Source organism: Balaenoptera physalus (assembly GCF_965194825.1).
Source record: "Balaenoptera physalus genome assembly, chromosome: 4".
Taxonomy (NCBI): Eukaryota; Metazoa; Chordata; class Mammalia; order Artiodactyla; family Balaenopteridae; genus Balaenoptera; species Balaenoptera physalus.
The window spans coordinates 21,125,221-21,140,834 of record NC_138891.1 but is presented as its reverse complement, the minus strand read 5'-3'; the positions used below and the strand labels follow the sequence as shown (position 1 = coordinate 21,140,834).

Sequence of the window (15,614 nt, the reverse complement as noted above, 5' to 3'; positions counted from 1 at the left end):
AAATAGGGGAAGGCATGGGAGTTCCCTGGTGGCCTAGTGGTTAGGATTCTGGGCTTTCACTGCTGTGGCCTGGGTTCAATCCCTGGTTGGGGAACTGAGATCCTGCAAGCCGAGGCCAAAACAAACAAACAAACAAACAAAAAGCAGGGAAAGGCACCTATGAACGTTCAGCTTCCCAGCTTACTGCCCTGAGAGAGCTTCTAGGCCACAGTGTTGAAACCCAGGGATAAAGAATGTCATTTTATAAAAATAAAAAGGTCAATTCATCAAGAAGATGATCCACCCTAAACATTTATGCACTTAACAACAGAGTGTCAAAATACATGCAGCAAAAACTGATCGAACTAAAAGGAAAAAAACAGGCAAGTCCACAATTAAACTGTGAAATTCAACACCCCTCTCTCAATAATTGACAGTACAAGTAGACAGAAGATCAGGAAGGATACAGAAGACTTAGAGAACACTACCAGCTTGATCTGGTTGACATTCATAGAACACCCCACCCAACAGAGTGGAATACACATTCTTTTCATGTGCACATGGAATATTTACCAAGATACACCATACCCTGAGTCATAAAACAAGCCTCAATAAGTTTTAAAGAATTCAAATAATATACTGTATGTTTTCTGACACAATGAAATTAAAATAGCAGTCGATGACAGAAAGATCTCTGGAAAATTCCTAAATAGTTGCAACTAAATAATACACTTCTAAATAACCTAAGGGTCAAAGAAAATATCAAAAGGGAACTTAGAAAGTATTTTTAACCTAATGAAAATGAAAACACAACATATTAAAATTTGTGGGATACAGCTAAATGAGTAGTTAGGGGTAATTTATAGCACAAAAACGAATATTTTATTAAAGAAGAAATGTTCAAATCAATGACATCAGCTTCTACTTTAAGATGTTAGAAAAATTAGAGTAAATTAAATCCAAAGTAGGAAGGCAAAAGGAAACAATAAACATAAGAATGGAAATCAATAGAATTAAATGGGAAAAATCAATGGACTGGTTCTTTGTGAAAATCAATGACATTGATAAATCTCTAGCCAGCCTGATTAGGAAAAAAGAGAAGACACAAATTACCAATATCAAAAATGAGAGAGGTAACATCACTACAAATCCTATGGAATATAAAAGGATAATAAGAGAATATTATGAACTTGATGCCAATAAATTTGATAACTCTGATGAACCGATCAAGTTTCTGAAAGGCACAAACTACAAAAGCTCACTGGAGAAGAAATAGATAACCTGAATAGCCCTATATCTATTAAAGAAATTGAATTTGCAGTTAAAAACCTTCCCACTAAGAAAACTCCAAGCCCAGATGTCTTCATAGGTGAATTCTACTAAACATTTAATGAAGAAGTAATACCAATGTCATTCAAATTCTTCCAGAAAATTGAAAAAGAGAGAATACTTCCCAAGTCATTCTATAAAGCCAGAATTACTCAGACATTACAATAAAACTACAGACCAACATCTCTCAAGAACACAGATGGGGCTTCACTGGCAGTGCAGCGGTTGGGAGTGGGCCTGCCAATGCAGAGGACATGGGTTTGAGCCCTGGCCAGGAGGATCCCACATGCCACGGAGCAACTAAGCCCGTGCGTCACAACTGCTGAGCCTGTGCTCTAGAGCCCATGAGCCGCAGCTACTGAGCCCACGTGCCACAACTGCTGAGGCCCGCACGCCTGGAGCCTGTGCTCCGAGACAAAGAGAGGCCACCGCAGTGAGAGGCCTGTGCACCGCAGCGAAGAGTAGCCCCTGCTCGCCACAACTAGGGAAAGCCTGTGCACAGCAACAAGGACCCAATGTGGCCAAAAATAAAATAAATAAAATAAATTTATTTTAAAAAAAGAACATAGATGCAACAATTCTAAAAAACTTTTAACAAATCAAAGCCAACAATATATAAAAAGATAATATATCATGACCAAGTGGGGTTTATCCCAGGAATACAATCTTGGTTTAACATTAGAAAAATTAATCAATGTAATTTACCATATTAAAGACTAAAACAGAAAAACCCATATGATTATCTCAATAGACACAGAAAAAGCATTTGACAATATCCAACATTCATTCCTGATAAAAACTCTCAGCAAACTAGGAATAGAAAGCAACTTCCTTGACGTGATAAAGGGCATCTATAAAAACCCTACAGCTAACATTATACTTAATGCTGAAAGACTGAAAGCTTTCTCCTGAAGATCAAGAACAAGACAAGTATGTCTTTAAGTCAATGAAATAAGGCAAGAGAAAGAAATAGAAGTCATCCAGATTGGAAAGGAAGAAGTAAAACTATCTTTACTCACAGACATGATCATCTCTGCAGAAAACCCAATAGAATCTACAAAAAAGCCACTAGCACTAATAAGTAATTAGCAAGCCTGCAAGTTACAATTTATAAAATTCTATTGTATTTCTATATACTAGCAATAAACAATTGAAAACTGAAATTAAAAAAACAGTATCATTTATAATACAGAGGTAGATATAAATCTGACAAAATATGTAAAAGGCCTATGCACTCAAACTACAAAACAATTGATAAGTGAATTAAAGAAGACTTAAATAAATGGAGAGAGATACTGTGTCCATGGCTTGGAAGGCTCAACATTGTTAGGATGTCAATTCTCCTCATATTCATCCATACGAGTATGAATCAACACAATCTCAATCAAAATCTAGAATTTTAGAATTTAACTGATTCTAAAATTCATACGGAAATGCAAAGGACCTAGGCTAGCCAAAACAACTTTGAAAAAGAATGAAGTTGGAGATTTAACAGTACCTGATTTCAAGACTTATTATAAAGTTACAGGTACCAAGACAGTGTGCTATTGGTGTTAAGACAGACAATAGATCAAACAGAATATATGGACAATCAATTTTCATCAAAGGTACAAAAAAGGCAATTCAGTGGGGAAAGGACAATCTTTTCAACAAATAGTGCTGGGACAACGGCATATCCATGTACCAAAAAGATGAATTTTGTCCCATACCTCACACCATATACAAAAATTAATTCAGGGTAGATCATAAACTTAAATGTAAAACCTAAAACCATTAAACTTCTAAAAGAAAACATAGGAGAAAACCTTTGTGACCTTGGGTCAGGCAAAGATTTCTCAGACACAACACCAGAAGCAGGGTGGAGAGTCACCTAAAAGAACAAACTGATAAACTGAACTCCATCAAAATTAAAAACTCTCGTCTTTGAAAGACACTGTTAAAAGAATAAAAAACAAGCCAAAGACTAGGAAAAAACATTTGCAAATCACATGTCTGATAGAGGACTTGTATCCCAGGGGTTTTCAAAGCTCCCCTCCTAGAATGACATTCTATGATTAATGGTTCTTTGTTTCGAGACTCAGACGGTATAAAGTAAGAATTAGTAAGAATCTAGAACAGTGGTTCTCTAACTTCATCACCTGAAGGGCTTGTTAAAACACAGGGTGCTGGGCCCCACCCTCAGAATTTCTGAACTGGTAGGGCTTGAGGGTTTTCATTTCTGATTAAATTTCCTGCCCCTGCAGCTGGTCTGGCTACCACACTTTGAGAACTGCTACTCCAGACCAACTTAGACTAAACTAGAAACACAATGTCAGATGCAAGATTCCCCACCCCACCCCAGGGACAATTATCAAATAAACTATGTTTATTAAGAGAAAAAATTGATTTCCCCCTTTTTAATTAGCTAGAGACATCTATAAATGTTAATCAGAGCTTCTGATGAGAGAGAAATAACAAACATGACATCACTGAGTTGGCTTGATTCTAGCCTTGCCTCTTTGTTGAATACACATTCTGGTTTCCACAAAGTTGCTCAGAATTCACCCTGGAAAACATACACAGCCCTATACCAACCACCCCATAATGGCAACACAGAAGAAACTGGCATACCCTGCTGAAGCCTATCGACTTTCCCTGACCCCCGCATTAACACCCCACCCACAGGCAGGGCTGCCATCGAGCCTCACCGTCCAAGATGGCCCACTGGTTGTCAATCTCTGTATGCTTCAGGTAGGAGTCTTCGATGGTGGGGTCATAGTCAGGCACAAAGATCTTCTGGAAAAACTGGATGGTGAGGGCGCTCTTGCCCACACCCCCGTCTCCCACCACCACCAGCTTGTACGTGGGGAGGTTGTCGCTGGGGACGGCACTGGTCGCCATGTTGCTGGTAGGTCAGACCTGGGGAGGCAAGATATGTGGAATGAGACAGGGGGCTTCTTCTTCTCTGACTCAGGGGAAAATATTCACGGGGTTTCCTCCTTTCTTACAGAGTAACAAATACTCCCAGTTGTAGAAAGTTTTGAAAATGAAGACATGCAAGAGAAAAGTGCTACCCCAGGTCCCTCACCCAGAGACAATAACTGTTAAAATAATTTATTCAACCATTTACTGAATGTCAACTATGTGCCAGGCCCCGTCTTGGGGATATAATGCTACACGGCCTTTAACCAGCCAAAGGCCATGTCAACGAAGTTTTTCCACCATCAAATTCCGCCCTAGTCCTGTACAGTTAAACACGTGGGCGTTAGTCTGAGCAGGGAGGGCAAGGAGGTTCGCCTTTCACATCAACTCTGGTCATTGGACTGTGGTGCTGAGAAGAATGGGAGGCTGTCTGAGCTTAAAGGAAAAGAGGGTCACAACAGCTTAGCACAGCTGAGCTCAGCGTCTCTGAGCCCCTTCCAACTCTCAGAATTCTGTGATCCTGGCTCTGTTCTCTGATCTCCTTGCCCTCTATCATGCAGAAAGTCGTGTTAGACTCGTGACATCTGGTCAACCCCTCTTTTAGTTGGGGAGGAAGAAGAGAAGGATCAGGGATAAGTTTTATTTTGATGACGTTGAGTCCAGTTAAGGCAGTGGTTCTCAACCAGGGGCAATTTTGTTCCCCAGGGATATTTGCAATGTCTGGAAATATTTGGGGTTGCCAAAACCAAGTGGGTGCTACCGGCATCTAGTCAGCAGAGGCCAGGGATGCTGCTAAAGATCCTATAATGCCCAGGAAAACACCCCCAGAACACATAATTAACCATCCTAAAACGTCCATAGTGCCAAGGCTGAGAAACGTTGAGCTAAGCTGACTAGGCAGGGGCTGGAAATATGGGACCAGGATCCTAAAGAGCAGTTGAGCCTGAACAGATAAGGACTGACTGTGTAGAGGTGATGGCAGAGAAGTGAAGAGTGACCTTTGGAAACTGCATCACAAAGTACCAAGGAGGAGAGGCGGGCGGGGAGCATGGAAGGAGCACTCAGAAAAATAGGAGGGAAACCAGGATCTGTCACAGTGATGGAAGCCCAGAGTTTCCAGAAGGAGGAGGTTTAGCCTTATATATAAGGCTAAACACTGGTGGGGGATGAGGGAGGACAGTCACCTAAAGAACAATTTGAGGGTGTTGCCAGGGACCTAAGCTGCTAACTAGGGAAAAGCACAAACCACCTGTGGTAGGGCCATCCCTGGGGAGCTTCAGGGCTCATAGAAGGGCAGGGGGGCGGGCAGCATGCCGGGGGACAACAAGCTGTGTGTCCTGTGTGCAATCACTGCTGCTCGGGAAGGCCACCGACTGAGCCATAGTTTCCTTACCTAATAGATTAAAGGGCTGGGTTTTCAGCTAAGAGTTCTTAGCTCTAAAAGAGTCCTCCATTCTAGATTTCAACAGAAAGGATGTTAGACACAAGTGTAGGTTATGTGGCCACGCTGATTTGCATGGGGCTATAGGCGAGAGTCATTGCATAATCTTTTGCAGTTACTGAAGCTTGATGTTGACATTTAGGGTTTCCCTGCAGTGGGGGGGAAGTAGGCGCTTTCATGCATTGTGAGTGAGAATGTAAATCTGTCCAAACTGGACTGAGAATACACTTGCATAAATACATCAGAATTTAAAACGGACATATCCTCTCTCAAAGCTATACCGCATGTGAGAATGTAGTCTAAGGAGGTAATCAGACAAGTGTACAAAGATGTCAAGAACAGGGGTAAAAATGGAAATAACTTAAATACTGGGGGGCGAGTTAAAGAAAAGTTTATCCATACAATGCAATACTATACGGCCATTCAGAAGGACTATACTCCCTAGCCTAGAAAAGGTTGATAATATACATGAAAAAAAAAAAAAAAAGACAGGCTGCAAAACAGCAGGTACATATGATTACACTTCCATGAAGCTACCATCTATGAATCTACATGTCTAGGGTGGTTCTAGGCATAGAGAGGATTGGCACGTAGCTGTCTCTCCAGGAGACTTTGGGACACTTTCTCAGATTTTCAATTTTCTACAACAAGCATGTGTTCTATTTGTGTATCAGAAAAGCTGAACGGTATTAAAATGTTCCCACCAAATAAAATGTTCGGGCCACCTGAAAATGTGTGATTTCCTCTCCTTCAAGTGGGGATTTAAAACTCCTCTGGGGCAGGATAGAAGGACCAGGCGCCAGCTGAGCCCCAGCATCTGGTTCCCCCATCCCCCCTAGGTGGGGATGACAGTGGGGTTAACCTGAGCCTGCAACACTGAGCTCTCCCACGTGACAGAGCTGGTGGTCCAAAGGAGCCAGAGGGGAGGGGAGGGAGACAAAAATGAGGGGAGGAGGGTATGGGCCAGCTCCCACTCTTCTTTGTCTCTTGGGTCAGGGGAGCTTGATGTCAGCTCCTTGCTGCTCCTCCTTAACCGCTGTCCTAGCCTGGGGAGGATGGTGACACTAAGCCAGCGTGAACGTGTCTGCCTATGAAAGAGGCTGTTTTTAAAGCTCCCTTCCAAGAAGATATAAACTATGTATAAAATAAATAAGCTCCAAGGATATGATGTATAGCACAGGGAATATAGCCAATATTTTATAATAATTTAAAATGGAGTATAACAAATAAAAAATTTGAATCACTATGTTGTACACATGAAGCTAATATAATACTGTAAATCAACTATACCTCAATAAAAAAAATTAAAATAAATAAAAATGAAAGCTCCCTTCCCTTCTCGCTGGCAGCAATGTGAATAAAAAAATACTAAGTGGGTGGGAAGGTATCGGGAAGGAAAATCGTTTCCCTTGATTTTCTTCTCAAAATAAAACAAGATAAGAAATACACTGGTAAATATGATAGAGGACCAACCTTTGAGGCGGTGCTCAGACCACCCACAGCAGAATCACCTGGGGACTTGAAAAAAATCGCCCTCTGCTTGCCAAGCAAGGCAGCTGGCAGGAAACGGTCAGATGAGGGCCGATTTCCTTTCACAGTGCCCTGCACTCAGGAGTTGCGCCCTGAGAGACCACGGGGGGCCCATTTGGGGTTCCCTCCCACCTCAGGCTCAATGGAACAGGGTTAGAATGCACGGTTAACACAAACATTGGACTGGGTCCCTCGTGGGGAGAAATGCTTTAGTGCTTCCCATGGCTGATGGGTCAAGTCCTTGCCCCTTCACTGGACATTCGAGGCAGTCACTGGCTGCCATCGCTGACCTCTCCAGTGGGACCCATGCTGCAGCCTCTCACACTACTCTCTCCCAAGCAGCTCTGTGTTCCCCAGTGTGCCCTGTGGTCCCGTGGAGCCCTCTGCCCACCCCACCTCCTACTGGGGCCCTGGGGAGAGCGCACACCTCTTCACGGGTCAGGCCCAGGCCCAGGAATCGCCTCCCGGGAGGCACCCCCTTCGAGCCCGTGCCCCGCAGTTCCTGGTGCAGAGGCCACCACCACACTTGAAGTCTTCTGTACTTAACTGTGCACAACAGGGCGGGGCTGCATCTCGTCCCTCCCTGGATCACCAAGGCCCGGCACCGCATGAGCAAGGACAGACGTCAGCTACAGGAACTGGGGGCCCAACAATGGCCTTTCTGAACAACCGTCAGACAACCCACCAGCCACGGCACTGGTCTCCCCACGCAGAGGGCTCGGGGGCAGCTCTCCCGGCCAGGCCTTGGGACTGTCTCCCTCCTTCTCCCAAGTCAGACCGATCGCACAGATAAGACCCTTCCTGGAAGCAAGTGTGAGCCCAGGTTTACAAAGTCGGGACCATGAGTCCAGAAAACCCCTCCATCTATAAGGGCTCTCGGGCAGATCTTCTCTAGATGCACATGTTTTTCCAGTCTTCAACCTCCCCCGAAATAATCCCTGACTAAAATGATGTCTTTGTAAACAGGGAGGGCAGTCAAAATGCCAAGGGGCGTGCACCACACTCCTACAAAATCGGCTGATCTCACGTGGTGTGGAGAAAGAATTTTTAAAGTCACCAGAGGCTATGACGAAAGTCACCACAGGATAAAAAGTTGGTCGGTGCTTAAGGAGCAAACTGTTTTCATTTACAACTTCCCTCTCCTCTCCAGTCTATTCAACTAGACAGCACCTTGGAGATCATTCTAGAACGCTGGTTCTTCACCATTTGGGGGTCACAGATGGCCCCTTCGAGGTGGGAGGGTGGAATAAGGTGGGCCCGGGGCTCCCTTTAAAGTCTCGCCACCAATTTTCCGTGCCTGATACTCTCCCACCCACCAGCTGAGCGACCTTGGGCGAGTTAACCTTTCACAGCCTCAGGTTTTTTACTTGAAAGATGGAGTTGGTTAGAGAATCATCCTTTGCAGGATTGCTCTAAGCGGGAAATTAAAATGTATGAGACGAGCCCAGCTTAAAGAAGGTGCTCAAATGTTTGTTCTCTCGCCTTGTTTACTTTGTTCCCAGAAGAGGCGGACCCACAGGCTCCCTCCCTCCTTCCCTCCACTCTGAGGCTCCGCGGTTCCCAGCCTCCTCCCCCGCCCCCATCAGAAGCCCCGCTGCCACCTCAGCTCCCTTGCAGTCGGATTAAATAGGCTCGTGTGGCAACGTCACCCATCATTTAGAACATTGTTTCCATGGGAAATGGCTCTGAGGTTCCAGGCAGCCCGCTCCACTCAGAAACCAACTTTTGGAACCGCAGCCCCTGGGCGGAGGAGGCGGCGGCTGAGCGCTGGTTCCCATGGCAACCACCGCTCCCAGAGCCCTTCCCAGTGCACGAGCAACCCAAACCCCGGCTCATACTGGAAACTTCTTTCTAAAAGGCAGTATCACGGCCTCGACGATTTTAATGACGTGTATACGAAAACTTTAGGCATCTTTCAGCTGAGAAATAAGCTTTTTTGGTGGCTGTCTTTTGCTCCCTTTCTCTCCCCACGATTAGCACCAGCCTGCTTGGTTTGAAGTTGTTTCCTGAATGGCAGATTTCGTCTTCCCAGCAACTGGGGAGCTCCAAGAGGACAACAGCCACGTGTCCTCATTCTCTTGACCTCTCACAGGGCCAGGCAGGGCCCAACACGTGGGAACCTCAGGGTGTATTCGCTGACTACTCCATACTGGCCCAATAAGCAGGGCGTGACACCCTCCCTTCTGACAGGCGTAGGCTCGTGCCCCTAGGAAGTGGGGAAGGGGGGCTGGGTGGACCCATGACCCCAGAATAACCTTTTCACCCAGCAATTTTCAAAGTGTGCTTGGAGGGGGTTCCTGAGACCTCCTGGGAAGCCTTGTGCAAAGCCCCCTCTGTTCTCAGGGGGGCAGCTTGGGGTGGAGTGTCAGTCATAGCCTTGGACTCAGGCAGCTTGAGTTCCACTTGTGTCTCTGATACGGACTCCCTGTGTGATGTGGAGTGAGTTTCTTAACGTCAGGGAGCCTCAGTTTCCCCATCTATAAAACAGAACAGGACCCTCAAGAATGTGTAATTACAGTCCCAGTGGGGGGAAAAAAACCTGGAGGGCCCCCCAGTGAGGGCATATCTGCACTGATGTGCAAAGCAGCTGGGCCCCTGGGCTCCCTCCAATGTGGTAGAGCCTAGTGATCTGGACCCCTGCTTGCTCACCCATGGCCCTGAGAGCACCTGAACGCATAGGGCTGCTGGAGGACCCGACACAGTAACAAATCCTAGGACAGCAGGGGCCCCAGCAGCCCCCCAAAACAGCAGTGCCCACTGGTTATTATCTCTTACCAAATCTGCCGCCTTCTCCCCAAGTTCCCAGTTTCTAGGGCTTCTACAGAGCTTGTTTCCCAAAAGAATAACCCAGAACACTGCCCATTTTTCTAAGTGGGCACATGGTAAAAGAAATGGCTTTGGCTGCAGACACTGTCAAGGGGCTCACGGGCTTCCTGGCCTCTCCGTGCTCCCCATCCCCCCAGCACCACTTCCAAAGCGGTGTCATAGTCCTAGCCAGAAGAAAAGGTGCCCAGAAGAGGCTACATAGCAGTAACAACCGCCACTATTTAGTGGCCATCGGCAGGGGAATGATCAGACACCGAAGGTCAGGCTTGGAACCGTCGTGTTGCACTGCCTAGAATTCTTTCGGTCATCAGTTTTGCAACATCACAGGACCTTTCTTTGACTGTCTTTGTGACTCGTAACCCATAGGGCACTCTTCACCTTCTCTGACTATAGGAGCTGTGGCAGTGGTCATCCCAGAGCCTCTCCCAAAGATGCTACCAACTTAATTGAAGGTTTAGTTTTCACTGCTTTTTGCTTCTCTATTTCCATACTAATTATTTTAAAGATCTCCCCTAACCCCATCTGTCAAACTACAAGTTGTCTGGTAAATGAAGCTGGAAGAGGGGGACACATTCATTATTAATGCAGCTCTTGGGAGAGTGAATGGACTTTCATTCACACTGAGCTGAATCAGCCCTGGGAAGCTAATCTCATCTCTGTGACGTCTGGGTGTGCCCAGTGCAGGGGGCTGAGGATACATTGGGGGGTGACCCAACCCATGTGGAGGAAATGGCTCTGCATTCCAGGAGCTGCCCTTCCCTTCTGCACAATTCCCAGAAATGGGCAGCTTCCCCAGGGCTGCTGATTTGCAGGCTGTGCAAAAATGGCGTGCAGCCCCGCCAGGGGTCTAGGCCACTTGGCATTCCTAAGGCTCCACTCTCCCCTCCCTAAGACTTTGCTCTGCCCTTTGTCTCCCACCTTTGCTAATCCCAGCCCAGCACTGTCACTGCATCACTCAACCCCTCCGGGAAGCCAGTGCGTTCAGCTCACTTGATTATTAAGATTTAACCACCAATCCAACCGTGTGTTATTTTATGCTGTACAGGACCTTAAACATCATCAGGTCTAGATGGTATGTGGCATGGGTGCCTCCCCCACTTTCCCAGAGCCATGGCAGACACCACAGTCCATCGTGGTCCTCTTTCCTGCTCAGTCTTACAACCCTTTTCAACACAGCACCCTTGGCAGCCAGAACCAGGTGACTGGTCCGGAGAGGAAACTTGTTTGCCGTCCCAGATCGAACCCAGTACTCTTTAGGTTCCCCCCAAAACATCCCACCTACTGGCCATCCTGTTCCATGGGAGGGGCTCAGGACTATTGTGGGGGTGCCTGCCTGGCTATCTCTGGAGAACTCTGTTACCCAAGTCTTCTGGGTAATACATCAGCCCCTGCTTTCTACCCCATCAAATCCAAGCTCCTCTGCCAGGATCACACCTGGACTGCTGACAGCAGGGCAGAAATATCAGACAGGAGTCCTGAGATCCAGACAAAGGCCAATGCTTGAAGTAAGCCAGGCCCTTGACCTTACTCATGAACCCCAAGTACCACGTGCTTCTTTATATCACAACTGTTAACACTAGGGTCTTACTTGCTAGTGTGTGAATACCTCCTGACAGAGCCTGGAGCTTAGCCATCTACAACCCAGCACTATGAGTCCCAGAAATGACCTGCTATAATAATTACAAGGGTGATCATGTTAAAACTAATAGAAGCACTTAATTAATGTAGGCGATGTGTCTGATGCTGTTGGAAGATTTTACCAAATTAGCTCATTTAATTGTCGTAACAACCCTATGAGGTATAACTTTGTCCCCATTTTACAATTGAAGAAATTGAGACACAAAGGAGTAAAATAACTTTTCTAAGGTCAGCCGGCTAGAAAGCAGCAGTGCCAGGATCTAAAACCACAACCGTGTGGCTCCAGAGCCCGTGGCCAGTGCGTCATGCTAGGCATCCTCTCGTGGCGGGCAGAGTGGTGGGTGGGTGCAGAGTCGGGCCAGGCCAGAGGCAGCAGATCCAGAAGTGCTGGGAAGAGGTCAGCAGTGAGCCAGGGAGGTGGTGTCAGAGTCAGGGAGGCCTCCAAGGCCAGACTGCTGCCCCTGTGGGAGAAGCAGCTGAGCAGGTCAGGGCCCAAGGGGCACCCAGGGTAAATACTAGTCACTGGGAACAGACACGCCCCCCCCATCCCAACTGGGACAAAGTCTGCCAAATAGGGCACAGGTCTGGTACTGCCAGGTGCTCCTGCCCAGAGGACCAGGGAGAAAGCTGAGGGATCAGGCAGCTGTCCAGCATCGTGGGAACACCAGGGGGCTCTGAGACCTCCTATTTCAGCACCCCTGTCTGGGCCCCTCTCCACTGTGCTGGTCCCTGCCCCAGCCTGTCTCCTTGTGGTCCTACACACTGGCTGCTCCCCGCCCAGCTTGGGGCTGGCGCCTCACCTGGAACCCCTCACCAAGGAGCCTGAGCTAGGAACTCGCACAGCTGCAACCTTAGGCAAGTTAGTTACATTCTGTCCCTCGGTTTTCTCTTCTGTAAAAGTGGGGACAGTGGCAGCATTTGACTTGTGGTGGTCATGATAGGCTACATTTATTTGCTTGGCCCAGTGTCTGGCCCATAGAGAGCGTTCAATAAACATCAGGGAGTTACTATCACCAGCATCCTTCGAAGTCCATCCTACGTCCCTCCTCCTGCAGGAAGCCCTCCTGCCTCTCCAGAGTCCTTCCTGAGCTCATGCCCTGCAAACTGGCTGGTTCCACAGATGACAGCTCAACAGAACTCAGCCCCTCGCCACTTTGTCCTCGGGGCGCTCTCACGCCCATCTGCCAGCTGGTCTCAGCTCCCCCTTTCCCCCTTGGGGGGCAGCCTCCTGCAGCCATGCTGTAGGACAACAAGCCCCCGCACGCTGCTGACCCGATGATGAAGGAGATTTAAGCTCCTCAAACACATTTCCCCAAATATTCAGGAGATGCTTGTTCACTGAATAGACTGCGCAGCAGATACCAAATTGCTGGGAACTCAGCATGAAATGGCTTCTCCCTCTGGTCTTTAAACCCAGAAGTGCTCTCCATCCTAAAACCTAGCCCCTCTCTGGGTTCCTCCTGTTTTGGTGGATTTATCCTTGGAAAGAAAAACCTGTTAAGGACACATGACATGAGAAAGGGCCCATTTTTCCTGAGCCCAGAAGAGAATGATCCAGGAGGAGTAAAGTGGACAGGCCACCGGTGCTGGCCACCCTTCCCCCAGTGCACACAGAGGCTCAGATCCGGGAGACTTGCCCGTCCAGTCAGTACTCCCAGAGCACCTCCAATGTGCCTGGTCCTCGGAGCTGGGGAGACGGAGATGAATGAGCCCCAGTGCCTGGCTTTGGGGCTCATGGGGTGTGTGTGGGGGAGGGGCAGGCAGACAGAGGACTACAGTATACCAGGCTAAGTGGGAGCACAGGGGCAGCGGGGGGCATCTCACCCAGCCTGGGGGCACTGCAGAAAGCTTCCTGGTTGAGGCAATGACAAAATGGGGTCTTGCAGGCCAAGTAGGTATCAGCTGAGGTAAGTGATAGGGACAAGCATATCCTAGGTGAGGACCAGAAGTTGCAAAGCTGTAAAGCACAGAGGTGCGAAAAACCAAGAAGGTGCCGAGTTCTGCAAGCAACACCTGTGACTGGGGTGCAGAATGTGTGACGTGTGCGGTGCGGTGGGAAGGGGAGTGGGGAGGAGCTCCTGTTGGCTGCCTGACAACTGGGGGTGTTTGTCTTTGTATCCAGAGCACTAAGCACAGTGCCTGGCACGCAGTGGCGGCTCATCAGCACAGAATGATGAAGGAACAAGTGCAGGGGCTGCAGGGCGAGGCAGTGGGGAGCACAGGGGGCCCCCGCATGACCCCGAGGCCCCCGGACCCTCCCCTCCCCACAGGCGTGCCATGCGGGCTCGCTGGAAGGCCGCACGGTCCAGCAGGCCCACAGCTCTTTCTGATGACCGCAGTGAAGCTCACCAGCCAGAAAAGCCCAGCGGACACTGCATAACTTGCACAGGACAAACTGAGGGCTCCAGAAGCTCAGAGGAGAGGAGAGGGGAAGCAGACGGGAAAGGGCTGCAGGGCCGGGTGGGAGCAGGAAGGTCACGCAGGCGGAGCTGGCATGGCCACAAAGGCCCAAAGGCAGAGCTGTGTGGGGTGGCATTTGGCCTCCCCATTTAGCAGCAGGGAGCAGAGTCAGAGGCATTAAGGCATGTGCCAGAGGGCACAGCTTGGAAAAGGGTGAAGCTGGGATTTGGCATCCAGACTGACAACGGAAAAACTAGAATTCTGCCCCACTCCCCACCCAGCTAGTCCAGATGGCCGGGTGGGTCTGCGGGGGTCTCCGAGCTGAGGGGTTAACGAGGGCTTCGGTGTCTCAAGGTCCGCACGACCCTTCAGAACAACGTGCTCCACTGGCATCCCTGGGCCACAGGGGTGCTGCCACCTGGCCGCTTGGCCCTCACAGGCCCACGTCCTCACGGGCTGAGGTTGCACCCCAATGCCCGGCCCCCTGTGTCCCCATGTCCCACCACCACAGGGCGGCTGGGGCTGAACTCAGTCCAGGGGTGAGGGGTAGGGCTGCCGCCTGGCTCGCAGCTTCCTCGAGGGGCAGAGAGGAGGAAGTGGCTTTATCTTTGGATCCTTATTCTCAGTCCTGGGGGCCATTCTGATTTCCCTAGGGCCGGGCAGTCTCACCCGCAGCTGAGGAGGAGCTTCCCAGCCTCAGGCCGGCATCTGCACGCCCATCGAGAAAGTCACCCTGGCCGTCACCCCGCTACGGAGGGTTGGCTTCTGGACACTCTGGGGCTCCCCAGAGTGAGGCCCTCAGACTCCCCAAAGCCTGGCAGGCTGCTCCGCATTCTGATTCAGCTGCTGCCTCGGCCCATGCCTGGAGGAGGGGCTCCTGTGAGCCCCCCCGGCCTCCTCACACCTCCTCCTGGGCTGCTCAGGCTCAACCCTGCACACGGGACCCCCACCAGCGCCCTTGTCCCGCCCTCCCGCCCCGACCCTCTCTCCTCGGCCTCCCCCGCCAGCTCCAACATCCCTTCCCCTCAAATCCCAGGCCAAGGCCTCGTGGCACATCTCCCTCCGTGGCTGGCTCTGCCCTCTGCCTGGGCCCCCCCTCACTGGCACCGCCCTCCCCCCACTCCAGCGCTGCCACCCCTCAACCAACCCCAGGCACAGTGCTCCTGCTGGAAACCGCCCCGGGAGCCTGAAGCTGTCCCCACAGGCCCTCCCTGAGCTGCCCTGGCATCACGTCGCCGGCCGCTCAGAGCCTCTCTCCCACTGATTCCTAGTACAGCGTCCTTGGGGACAGGGGCGGTGCCCAATTCGTAGGGCCTTGCGGAGTCTGCCAGGGAATGCTGTCTGCCTGCACTGCCTCTTCACTTTCCCCGGCCTGTGAAAACATTCCCTCTAGGAGGCACGGCCGTCCTGCGCCCCAGGCTCCCAAAGCCACCCCTTCGTTCCCGGCCTCTCCTGCTCCCCAGGCCTCCTTCCACTGAGCCACCTTGCCTGCGTCTACGAAGTGCCGGCCAGGTGGCAGGTGGCAGCCAGAGTGCTTTGCAGCCACTATTCCGCTGATTCATCATAGCCA

At 49.5% G+C, this 15,614-nt stretch overlaps 1 protein-coding gene across 4 annotated transcripts in view; it reads right to left on the bottom strand.

The window, feature by feature from the left end:
* Window positions 1–15,614, bottom strand: part of MRAS (muscle RAS oncogene homolog) — a 59,655-nt gene that overhangs the window by 30,828 nt on the left and 13,213 nt on the right. For all 4 annotated transcript variants that reach the window (XM_082461332.1, XM_082461330.1, XM_082461329.1 and 1 more), the window contains one exon: window positions 3,996–4,206. In XM_082461332.1, coding sequence (XP_082317458.1) covers window positions 3,996–4,188 — 193 coding nt within the window. In that variant the 5' untranslated portion in view covers window positions 4,189–4,206. The remainder of the gene's footprint in view (window positions 1–3,995; window positions 4,207–15,614) is intronic.